Genomic DNA, 13,236 nt, shown 5'->3' on the forward strand with positions numbered 1-13,236 from the left:
TGCTCTCCTAATTTGCTTATGATATTACTCTTTATCCGTAAATCATGTACCCATTTTAACCTCATCTTGATATATGGTGTGAGATATTGGTCTATACCTAGTTTGTGCCATACTGTTTTCCAATTTTCTCAGCAATTTTTGTCAAATAATGAGTTTTTGTTCTAAAGGCTTGGATCTTTAGGTTTATATATACTAGACTTCTGTGGTCATTTGCTATAATGTAATGTGTACCTAATCAATTCCATTGATCCACCACTATTTCTTAGATGGTACCAAATTGTTTTGATAGTTACTGCTTAATACAATTTAAGATCTGGTATACATAGGCTACTTTAATTCAAAATTTTTTTTTATAATTTCCTTGATATCCTTGACCTTTTCTTCTTCCAGATGAATTTTATTGTTATTTTTCTATCCTTACAAAAGACTTTTTTTCATTTTTGATTGGTATGGCATTGAATAAACAGATTAGTTTAGGTAGAATTATAATTTTTACTATATTGACTCAGTCTACTCATGAGCAGTTAATATTTTTTCCGGTTGATGCATTACTTTTGCACTGAGTTCACAAAAGAGTTGGGGGAGGATCATCAATATAAAAACTATGCAAGCACATATATTCCTAATGGTTCTGACAGCAAATAAAAAGATTCAGAGCTAGAATAAACCAGAGAGATCATAAATATAACTGCCCTATTTTGTAGAAGTAGTAGCTATGTTTGTGTGATTTCCCAGCAGCCAGGAAAAATCTTGGTTCCTTTATAAGTCAGAAGCATAGTAGTTGTTGCCCTCTAATTACTACCTAAGGAATTCTATCAAAAGGTCACTGTGATCCAGCATAGCACTGGTAGTCAGAAGGAAGACCTGGCTTTCAGTCTGCCCTTTTACCTCTTTGCCTGTGTGCCCTAGCAAGCCATTTAACTTCTCTGAGACTTATTCTAAAATGTTTCTTCATTTGTAAAATGAGGTAATATCATCACCTTACAGGATCATTTTAAGGAAAATTACCCAAATTATAAAGACTTGGTTAAATTCAAGATTTTAAAAATTATGATCTTAATTGGCATCAAATACAAATATTTTAATTCATAAACAAGAACAAAAATTATTGTACATGAAATCATAAACTTCTACATTTATAATTACTTTCATAAAAAATTATAAACATTAGCAAGGTAGTAATGAAATAATCTTTTTTTCCCCTGAAATTCTTTTTCTCTTCAGTGTATTTTCTAAGTTTTGTTTTTACTATTTACATAGTTATACTTAGCATTTATACTGCTATTTTGGTCTTTGCTCTGTATTACTTTCTCATATGTCTTTGTATTCTGCATGTATTTCTTATGGCATGAAAATAATTTATTACTTGCATCTTTTTAATTCAATACAACAAATATTCATTTTTTACAACAAATATTTATTAAGCAGCTACTACATTCTATGTGCGAGGCAATATGGTGGGCTCTGAGGACAAACATAAAACTGTCTTTGCTCCTGAGGATGTTATACATTACTAGGGGAATGCAACATGTAAAATATATACAAAGTAATTTCAAGAGGGAGAAAGTGCTGGGGGAAGGGTGGATCAGGGAAGGCCTCCTGTAGGAGGTAGCACACGAACCTAGGAAGCTGAGGTTCTTTAAATTGAAAGTTGGAAAGGAATTTATTTCAGGTATTCAGGGACTACTTGTACAAAGAAAGACATAGAGGTAGGAAGATGTTGCATCTGGGAAAATAGTAAGCCAATTTGACTAGAAGGGAGAATGAAGGAAGGGAAGTAAAAATGAAATAAAATTAGAAAGCTAGATTTTAGAAAGATTTAAATGCCAAGTTGAAGATTTTTGCATTTTCTCCTGGATATAATAAAAGATCTATTGAAAATTTTGTAATCTATTGATATGACATGGTCAGATCTCTGTGTTAGGGACAGTCAATTTGGCAGCTGTGTGGTAGATGGATTGGAGAGGAGAGACCAAAAGCAAGGAGGGCAGTTAGGAACTTTGGGCAGGGGAACTTCTCTTTTTGGAAAAAGGGGCTCCAGGTCTTAGTTCAAGCCAACCCAGATTCGGCCCTCAGGGAAGACATCAAAAAGATGCGTGTCAGGCTTTTCTTGTGCTCTCTGGTTCATTATGCCCCTTTCCTCAGAGTTCTGGGGAAAATTTGTACAATAAAGCCTAGGAATGGCTGTCTTAGGACAGGGGTAGGGAAAGTTTGGATTCAGTCAGAGGGCCCAAATATTATATGTAGCCTTGAGGCTGGAGGTTCCCCACACTGTCTCAGGATCTCTCCTAAGAAATATATGAAGTATTGTTTATTGTTGAGTTGTTTCATTTATGTCTGACTTTTAATAACCTCATTTTGGGTGTTTTGGATTTTGGTTTTTTCTTTTGGCAAAGATACTAGAGTAGTTTGCCATTTCCTTCTCCAGCTTATTTTTACAGATGAGGAAGCTGAGGCAGAGAGGGTTAGTATCTGAGACTCAATTTGAGCTCAGTTCTTCCTGACTCTAGGCCAGGCAATCTTTCAGCTATGCCACCTGGCTGTTATAATGTACAAAGTAGTTAATAGATATAAGGGCAGCTTATTTATTTCCTACACTACAAAAGAAATGTTTAAAACATAAAAGTCTCATAACCAGATATTAACAAATATTTAAAAACATGAAATAACAACCTATCACACCTATTCTATTCTCCCAGAAGGTAAAAGCTTTTTGTCGGACTGTTGAATAACTATTTCACCTTTGCTTTTCTCCTGTACTATTTGCTCAGCTAACACATAGAGATCTCCTGGTTAGCCAGGGAATGACTTGGGCTTCTCAGTCCTTTTAGTCGTAATATCTTTCAGGAGATCAGTCATCTCCTTTAAGAAATTCTTTTGTTGAAAACTAAAAATAAATAAATTAATTTATATTAAAAAAGAAGTTATTTTGGAGATCACCTCCTGCTGGGCAACCAACTCAGAAACCCCAAACCTCTTAAACTCACAAGGACTGGAGACATCCATATTTCAGGATTGCTTTTCCTGACCAGGACTTAGGGAAGAAATTACAAACCAGAAGAGGGAGCCAAGGAATTGAGGTCCAGTCTCAAGCACACATGAGTAAAATGCTCCTGCTGTGTAGATGCCTTAGTAGCTGGGGAATGGAGAAGGGGTAGGGGGTGGTTAGTGGTGGTGGTGGTGATTCTGTATTCCAGTCCATTCAGGCCCATAAAAGGGAGGAGTAGTTTTTTGACTGTTCTTGTGCTCTACTGAGAGGGTAGCTCTTCCCGCCTTAGTCATTAATCATTTTTGACTTAACATGGAGACATGAGGACTAACCAGGAACATTTGGTCATCCTTGTCCATTAGTACTAAACCATTCCTGTGGAACAAGAGTTTGCCACCCCTCAAGGGCTCAGCGAATTGCTTTTTTAAAAAATTAATTAATTAATTGTTAGTTTTCAATATTTCCATAACATTTTGAGTTCTGAATTTTCTTCCCATTCCCCCACCCCAAGATGGCATACATTCTGATTACCTTTTCCCCCAGTCTGCCCTCCCTTCTATCATGCCCCCCTCTTATCCTCTTCCCCCTTATTTTCTTGTAGGGCAAGATAGATTTCTCTTCCCCAATGCCTGTGTATCTTATTTCCAAGTTGCATGTAAACACAATTTTTTTACATTTGTTTTTAAAACTTAGAGTTACAAATTCTCTCCTTTCTCCCCTCTCCATCTACTTTCATTGAGAAGGCAAGCAATTTAATATAGGTTTTACATGTGTAGTTGTGCAAAACACTTCCATAATAGTAATGTTGTAAAAGACTAACCATATTTCCTTCCATCCTATCCTGCCCCCCTTATTCTATTTTCTCCTTTGATTCTGTCACTTTTCAAAAAAGTGTTCGCTTCTGACTGCCCCCTCCCCCAATCTGCCCTTCCTTCTAATATACTCCCCCTTCTTCTTCCCCTCCTTACTTTCCTGTAGGGTAAGATAACCAATTGAGTACATATGTTATTCCCTCCTTAAGCCAAATCCAATGAGAGTAAGGTTCACTCATTCCCTCTCACTTCCCCCTTCTTTCCCTCCATTATGAAACCGTTTTCTTGCCTCTTTTATGTGAGATAATTTACCCCATTCTAGGTTTCCCTTTCTCCTTCTCCCTATATATCCCTCTCTCAATCTTTAATTTTATTTTTTAGATATCCCTTCATATTCAACTCACCCTATGCCATCTATCTCTCTATCTATCTATTTCCTCCAATTATCCTAATACTGAGAAATGACTTATGAGTTACAAGTATCATCTTTTCATGTAGGAATGTAAACAGTTCAACTTTAATAAGTTCCTTATGATTTCTCTTTCCTGTTTACCTTTTATGCTTCTCTTGAGTCTTGTATTTGAAAGTCAAATTTTCTGTTCAGCTCTGGTCTTAACAGCAAGAATGTCTTTACAATTTGAAAGTCCTCTATTTCATTGAATATCCATTTTCCCCCTCAAGTATTACACTCAGTTTTGTTGGTTTTTAATCCTAACTCCTCTGACCTCTAGAATATCATATTCCAAGCCCTTCCATCCCTTAATGTAGAAGCTGCTAGGTCTTGTGTTATCCTGATTGTATTTCCACAATACTCAAATTGTTTCTTACTCAGTACTTGTGATACTTTTTCCTTGACTTGGGAACTCTGGAATTTGGCTATTACATTCCTAGGAGTTTTCCTTTTGGGATCTCTTTCAAGAGGTGATTGGTGAATTTTTACAATTTCTATTTTACCCTTTGATTCTAGGCTATCAGGGCAGCTTTCTTTGATAATTTCTTGAAAGATGGTGTCTAGGCCTTTTTTTTGATGGTGGGTTTCAGGTAGTCCAATAATTTTTAAATTATCTCTCTTGGATCTATTTTCCAGATCAGTGGTTTTTCCAGTGAGATATTTGACATTGTCTTTTATTTGTTCATTATTTTGGTTTTTAATTTCTTGATTTCTCATAAAGTTATTAGCTTACATTTGCTCCATTCTAATTTTGAAGGAATTATTTTCTTCAGTGAACTTTTGGACCTCTTTTTCCATTTGACCAATTCTGCTTTTTAAGGCATTCTTCTCCTCATTGACTTTTTGGACCTCTTTTGCCATTTGGGTTAGTCTATTTTTTTTTAAGGTATTATTTTCTTCAGTATTTTTTGGGTCTCCTCTAGCAGTCTGTTGACTTGTTTTTCATGATTTTCCTGCATCACTGTCATTTCTCTGTCCAGTTTTTCCTCTACTTCTCTTACTTGATTTTCAAAATCCTTTTTGAGTTCTTCCATGGCCTGTGATCAATTCATATTTTTCTTGGAGACTTTTAATGTAAGAGCTTTGACTTTGTTGTCTACTTCTTGTTGTATGTTTTGTTTTTCTTTGTCACCAAAGTAAGATTCTATAGTCTGTCTATTTTTACATTTTTTTCATCTTCCCAGCCAAATACTTTATTTTCTAACTCCTTGTCAAGGTAGGACTCTGCTTCCAGTGGGCATGGGTGTGGGGATTGGGGTGGGTATAATGTCCCAGGCTTCTGGGGTTTTGTATCAACTGCTGGATCCCCAATTGTCTGTGGGTCCAGAGCACCAGAAGCAGCAGCTGCTGCTGCCACTGCTGCCACTGCCACCTCTGCTGCCCTGAGGCTGGAGCCAGGCTATGTAGCTCCTCTTTCCCCCAGGTCCCAATGAACTTCCACACTGTTCTCGGCGTTTGTGGGTTGAGAAGTCTGGAAGTGACCACAACTTCCAGCGATTAAACCCCCTGAAGCCTGCTCCAGCCTCACAGCACCTGGTGCAGTCCATGCTGGACTACGCTCCGCTCCTAGCCCAGTGAGATATACACTTCCTGTGGGTCTCCAGGCTGTTGGGCTGGAGATGTGTTTCGCTCTTGTCATTTTGTGGTTCTACAGCTCTAGAATTTGTTTAGAGTAATTTTTAACAGATATTTGGAGAGGTTGGGGGGGGGGGGAGCGAGCTCAAGCAAGTCCCTGATTTTACTCTTCCATCTTGGCTCTGCCCCTATTACTGGCTTCTAACACAGTTTGCTGTCCAACTTGTCAATATCATTCCTAAAATGTAGCACCCCAAACTGAACAGAGTACTCTAGATACAATCTGAAAAGGGCACAGCCCACAGCATAGAAGGACTAACATCTCTGTCATCCTGGTCACCATCTCTCTTAACGGAGATTTTTTAGGCACCATATCATACTGTTGATTCCTGGTGAGCTTGTAGTACACTAAAACCCTTAGATCTTTTTTAGATAACTTACTATCAAACTTTCCTTCTCCTCTGCTTCTGCTATTTGGTATTTTTAATATTAGCTAACTTCATATTGTGCTTACTATGTGCCAAGAACTTTATTATCTCATTTGATTATTACAACAACCCTGGGAGATAGGTGCTATTATTACCCCCATTTTACAGTTGAGGAAACTAAGGCAAATATCAGTTTAAATGACTTGCCCAAGGTTCATACAGCAAGTCTACCTGACTCCAGAGTCAGTGTTCCACTAGCTTGTAATTATGAAGTTGATTTTTTAAGTATAGAACTTTGTATTTATTCTTATTAAATGTCATGCTTTAAAATTGAACCTACTGTTAAAATCTTTTTTCCCCCTCTCTTCTCCTCTTACACCGTCACTCCAATGCAGGCCTTCATCACCTTATGCCTCAGTTAGTGCAGTAGCCTGCCAATCTCCATTCAGCCACTAAAGTGATTTTCTTGAAATGCAGGTCTGAATATCTCACACCTAGACGAACAGACACACAGACACTCAGTAAATTCCAGTAGCTTTCTATTTCCTGCAGGATCAAATAGAAAACACTCTATTTCCCATTCAAAACCTTTAGCCCCTTCCTACTTTTCCGGTCTTAACACCCCACTCCGGGACCTGTGCTTTTTGTGCTGTTCTTTGATCCAGTAATCCCAACCTCCCGACTGTTTCCTTAACAAGACACTCCAGACACTCTCTCTGGCTGTCCCCCCTGCCTGGAATGCTCTCATCTGCTCTGACTACTGACCTCTCTGGCTTCCGTTAAGTCCAAACTAAAATCCGACCGTCTACAGGAAGCCCTCCCCAACCTCTTTTAATTCCAGTGCCTTTTTCTCTACTATTTATTTTCTCTTCATCCTGTATACAACTTACTTTGTACGTATTTATTTATACACATCACCACCCCCTTTATATTGTAGGTTCCTTGAGGGCAGAAACTGTCTTTTGCCTCTTTTTTTGTATCTCCAGAGCTTAGCACAGTGCCTGGCATATAGTAAGCACTTAATAAATATTTACTGAATTGAACTGGTATTTTAAGCAAATTAGTTTCTAAGAACAATCAGTAACTAACACCTCTTTTTTTCCCAAAAATCCTCTAAAACCCCAAAACAGAATAATTCAGACATCTTGAAAAGTCCAGAGGGTAAAGCAATTATTCGACAATACAACAAAATTTCATATGTTTTAGTGGAATTTGAAGTACTCTATCATACAGCATGGGTCAAAGAGATCTCACAGTTACAATATGGTATGTATATAGTTATGTAAGAAAAAAATTATATGCTTTTGGATGTAGGTCAAACGATTCTAATGGTTTCATAGTTATATTTAAATTGCATTAAATTAAATAATGTTTTCAGTTATCAAAATTCTTGTTTATTAAATGAACATTTCAGTCATCTATGATCGCAAATGTCTGAGTACCCCTAGCTCCTCTAACAACTTGGCATTTCCAGGAATTGAAATGTGGGACCTGGAACCAAGGAGTCAGACAAGAAAACTAAGTGGAAAGCAGGTACAGAATAGGCATGGCTGGCTAGCATGATTTGTGTAAATCAGGGGTTATTAACTCTTTTTGAGTCATATATATACCCCTTTGGCAGTCTGGTGAAGCCCATAAATATCCCTTTCTTAAGGCTAATGTTTTTAAATGTTTTTAAATTTTAAATAAAATACATAGGATTACAAAGGAAACCACCTATATTGAAATAGTTATCAGTATTTTTTTTTTTTTGAATTCTCAAACCCCTCCTCTGAAATCTATCCATGGATCCTTGGTTAAGGACTTCTGATGTAAAGGGTCTATATTTCTGTCTAGCCACAGGCCCTACCCATCTGTGCCTCTATTAAAAGTAACAGTTTTGTCCATGGCCTGGCCATTTAGAAATAGAGCTTAAGAACATATGAAAAGAATTATCAGTATAACTTAAGTATTATATCTACTCTGAAAGGCTGTTGCAATGGAAGGAAAAGAAAGTGTTCCTATAATTAATCATATTAGTAATGAGAAAAATAGTAAATATAACGATTTCACATGAGTACAGAATTTGAGAACTGGAAGGAACCACCACCACGTCCCCTTCAGTCCATATACAAAAGGAATTCCCACTATAAAAGCAGAAAATTTGTCATTCAGTCTCTGCTTGAACATCTGCAAGAAGGGACAACCCACTACCCCTCTTGATATCAAACCTTAATTGACCTCTTTGGATATTCTGTTAACTGCTCCTGGTTCCACCATCTGGGTCAAATAGAAAAAAATTGATTCTTCCTCTACAGGAAGAACTCCTTCAAATACTTGAAAAAACTTTAATATTTCCCCTGACTCTTCTCCAGGGTGAACGTGGTTAATTTCTCCAACTGATCTTCATCTGACATAAGACTAAAGGCATTTTCACATGCTGGTTGCACTCCTCTGGACTCTATCCAACTTACCAATGTTCTTTTTAAACTGTGGGTACCTGTAACTGAACATAATACTACAGATGAAGTACGACAAGAGCAGAGAGCATAGAGAAACTATCATCTCCCTTATCCCTTTAAGCTATTTATGCCCTCTCTTAATGCAGACCAAGATTGCTTTAGCTTTCTTGACTGCTCACACATACTGGGATTTCCCAGATTTTTTTTCAGAATAACACGCTTCCCCTATCTGATATTTGTGAAGTTGCTTAAATTTATCCCTGTTGAATTTCATTTTATGAGATGCAGCCGAGTGCTTTTGCCTGTCAAGATCTTTTTCAATCTTGACTCCAGTGTGTTATTAGCTACCCCTTCAAGTTTGGTATCATTTACAAAGTTCTTGAAAGGTGTAGAGGTCATTGTCTAAAATGAAAACAGCACGAGGCCAGGCACAGATCCCTTGATAACTGCATTGGAAGATGTCTTGACACATTGACATTGAACCATCAGCAACTCTTTGAGTCTGGCCATCCAACTAGGTCTGAAATCATCTAAATTATATTTTAATTAATTCATATATCTTCTTCACAAGAATAATATGAGATAATGTTTCAAAAGCTTTGCTAAATTCTAAACTGTATCTACAGAATCCTCCTAATCTGCTAGTTTAGTAACTTGCTAAAAAAGGAAATGAGATTATTCTGAGAATGATGAAGCATGCTGGCTTTTTGTAATACTTTCCTATCTAGATATTCACCAACTCTCTGTATTAATTCATTCTATAATTTTCCCCAGGAATCAAAGTTAAGAGGCTGTAGTTTATAGACTCTATCCCTTTTTTTTTTTTAATTGGAGCAATGTTTGTTTTTACCAATCTTTTGGTACCTCTCATGTTTTCTATGATCTTTCACATATCACTAAAAGTGACTTTGCAATCACACCAGCCACTTTTTCAGGGCCTATAGGTATAGCTCATCTGAGCTAGATGACTTGAATTCATCAAAGTCAACTAGGTCCTCTCCTACTCTGTTCTTATTCATCTTGGTATCTTTTAGTTACTTTTGTCCCATCATTTCCAGTGTGTTCATCTTCATGGCAGAGAAAATAGAAATTAAAAAAAAGTTATAGATAATTTCAATAGATGCTAAAAAGGCATTTGAAGGTAGGCATTCTAGATGAAATTTATTTCAACACTTTATGACTTCATTGATTTGAGTAGTCCCTTCATTAACCAGATTATTGTTGTTCAGTTGTGTCTGATTTTTTGTAACCCCATTTGGGATTTTCTTGGAAAAGACACTGGAATGATTTGCACTTTCCTTCTTCGGTTCACTTTATGGATGAAGAAACTGAGGCATACAGGGTTTACTGACTTGCCCAGAGTCATACAACTAGTAAGCGTCTGAGGCCGAATTTGAATTCAGGTCTTTCTGACTCCAGGCCCAGCACTGTATCCATTGAGCCACCTAGATGCCCAACCAGATTACAAACTCTCTGTACCTTGGTTGGATAGGCTTCATGACATAAAACAAAACAAAACAACAACAACAACAAAAGAAAAAAAACCTTCACCTTTTAGATAAGTCTGGTGATGAGCCTCTTCCTGGTTAGCTCTGTTGGTCCCTAAAAGATAGACATACAGTTCACTGGAGGACTCATATTTAGACCCTTCCAGAGAATTCAGTTCCATAGCATAGCCTTTAAGAATCCAGACGGCAGAGAAGGAGTTGAAGGAGTTAACTGTGGAGGATTGTTTTTCTTAATCTTTAAAGAGTTAACTATTTAAGACCAAGAAGCAGCATTGTACTCAATTGAGGCACATTCCTTTTTAAAAACAATAAAAAAACAAAGATTATCCTCATCACCCCATGATTATATATGATATCCCAAAAGTCTTAGTGTACTTTTAAACTGCACTAAGCTTTAGTAGTTTAAAAGTGCAAACTTTTGAGACACTACAGTACTAGAAAAGGCATAAAGAAATATAATGTCACTTTTTCAGATGACATGATTGCATACCTAGAAAATCAAAATAAATCAGTCAGACATTAATAGTAGTAACAAATTAGTTAAGTTGTTGAAACATATAAGATAAATTCACAAAAATCAATTGCATTCCTATAAACTAGTGACACATCTAGACTGATAACAAAAACTATTAAGCACTTAGATATTAGTTTAACTTAGGACACAGGAGATTTATTCCAAGAAAACTATCTTAATGGGAGAAATAAAGGAAAACATGAATAAATGGAGAGCTATGACTAGCTCCTGGCCAGAAACATTAATATCATAAATATGACAGTACTCCCAAAGCTAATATATAGATATATCAATAAAGTTTCTGTGTGATATTTTGTAGAAATTGATAAACTGATAGTCTAGTGATTACTGGGTTTAGAAACATATTACAAAATGACAGTTATCACAAGCATATGGTATTTGGGTTAAAAAAAAATTGATCAGTAGAATAGAGATTCCAGCAACAGATTTAAACTGTATTAATAACTTGATATATGAAAAACCAAATGCAACACAAACAGTGGCCAAAAAAATCACCATTTGATAAATGCTTTGGGGACAATTGAATTCATATGCTGCAATAAATTCCAGATGTGTCCAAGAGTTAAACAGTTTTAAAAAATCTGTTAAAACAACAGAAGAAAATGGGATAACATATTTATGCCATTTATATAGGGGAAAATAAATTCAGCACTATTAAAGAAATGGAAGGTAGATATCATAAAAGAAAAGAGTATTAGAGTGACTGAGCATCTGTCCATCTAATCCAAACGTAGGTCCAGAGTGGTAACTGACTTTCCCAAGGCCAGGTAGGTGGGAGCCAGCAGCAGATGAAGGAGCTGAACATTATTACTCCCTTTACTCTAAATCCCATAGTGTACTATAGCCACAAATATGTCTAAAAATAAGATGTAGTTATACAATTAAATCTATATTAATAATATAAATATCATTAAGAACCCAACAGAATGAATGAGAAAAAAATACTAAAAAAAAGTTCCATGTTTATTATTCAAAGTACATAAAAAATGATACAAACACATGAGTATCTAGAGCCTGCTTGATTAGTGGTCAAAAGAGATGAACAAACAGTTGTCTATGTAACTCTTGTGTCCATGACTCATATGAAACAAAGGGCTTGGATGTACTTGGAGGGGGATCACTCACTTCTTTGACTCCTTTTTTTTGCCTCCCCCCCCCCCACCAGAATGAGAATGTCATGACACCTTCCAATGTGTTGCTGCCAGATTCTGTGCTAATAGCTTAGCATTTTTGTAGCAAACTGCTTTGTATGAGTTGTCTCATTTGATCCTGACAGGGATTTTTACCTGTCCAGGAGTATAACAGCTATTAAGTATCTGAGCCAGAATTTGAATTTCTGGTCTTCCAGACTCCTGGGACAGTGAGGTGGTTCAGTGGACATAGTGCCAGGCCTGGAGTCAGGAATACCTGAGTTAAAATGTGGCCTCAGGGGAGGGGAACCCATGGGCTCAAGGCCACATGTGGCCCTCTAGGTCCTCAACTGTGACCCTTTGATTGAATCCAAACTTCACAGAACAAATCCCTTTAATAAAAGTACTCCAGACTCTAATGAAAGGATTTGTTCTGTGAAGTTTGGATTCAATCAAAGGGTCACAGTTGAGGACCTAGAGGGCCACATGTGGCCTCGGCCACAAGTTCCTGCCCCTGCCTCAGATGCTTACTAGCTGTGTGACCTTGGGCACATCACTTAATTGTTTTTGACTCACTTCCTCTTCTGTAAAATGAGCTGGAGAAGGAAATGGCAAACTACTCCAGTTCTCTGCCAAGAAAACCTCAAATGGGATCACGACAAGTCAGACAGGATTGAAACAGCTGAACAACTTCCTGACTCCAGTCATTGAGCCACCAGTTGCCAACGATTTGCTTGATTCACAAACTTCAAAGAATCTAAAGGTTTCTCTGTTACCAGCAAAAAAACCCCAAATATATGTCATGGAATGTAATAACCGTCCCATAGCCCCTTCCCAGGTGCCTAGTGGGCCTTAGGCACTTGTAGGAGCTCTTCTGTCCTCTCCTTCTAGCTGACAGTGACATCATTTGTTCCTGCCTGGTTCCTCAGGCATTCTCCCTTCCCTCCCGTCTTGTCCTTCCATCTGAAATTCTCTGCACCTCCCAGGAGTGTAGGGAGGCACCTTTAGATTGGAGAGACTCTGCTAATCCTGTGGCTTCTGCTGCCTTTGTTCTGTGGCCTTATGCACCACTCCCTGCCCTACTGGAGAAAATATCTATGAACAAAGTGGAGATAATTACATTGGGAAGGGCTAGGAATGAGGTGGGTTCTGGAGATGCTTCTTGTAGCTGATGGGATTTTAGCTGAAGGGAACCAGTCAAGTCAGGAGTCAGAGGGGAAAAGGAGAATGTTCAGGTGTGGGGGACAGCCAGAGAGTATCAGGAGATCAGGAGACCTAAGTCACTTTCATGAAGGCTATATGGCAGGGAATGAAGTGAAAAGAAGACTGGAAAGGCAGGAGGGGCCTAGGTTATGGAGAACTTTGAA

At 37.5% G+C, this 13,236-nt stretch overlaps 1 protein-coding gene across 1 annotated transcript in view; it reads left to right on the forward strand.

The window, feature by feature from the left end:
- The window catches only part of DNAH8 (dynein axonemal heavy chain 8), a 406,776-nt gene that overhangs the window by 85,281 nt on the left and 308,259 nt on the right, over nt 1-13,236 (forward strand). The window contains exon 17 of the mRNA XM_069073664.1: nt 7,386-7,521. Coding sequence (XP_068929765.1) covers nt 7,386-7,521 — 136 coding nt within the window. The remainder of the gene's footprint in view (nt 1-7,385; nt 7,522-13,236) is intronic.

Source organism: Petaurus breviceps, unplaced genomic scaffold (assembly GCF_028583685.1).
Source record: "Petaurus breviceps papuanus isolate PSGF00001 unplaced genomic scaffold, PetGlider_PUasm1.0 90865, whole genome shotgun sequence".
NCBI classification, from domain to species: Eukaryota; Metazoa; Chordata; class Mammalia; order Diprotodontia; family Petauridae; genus Petaurus; species Petaurus breviceps.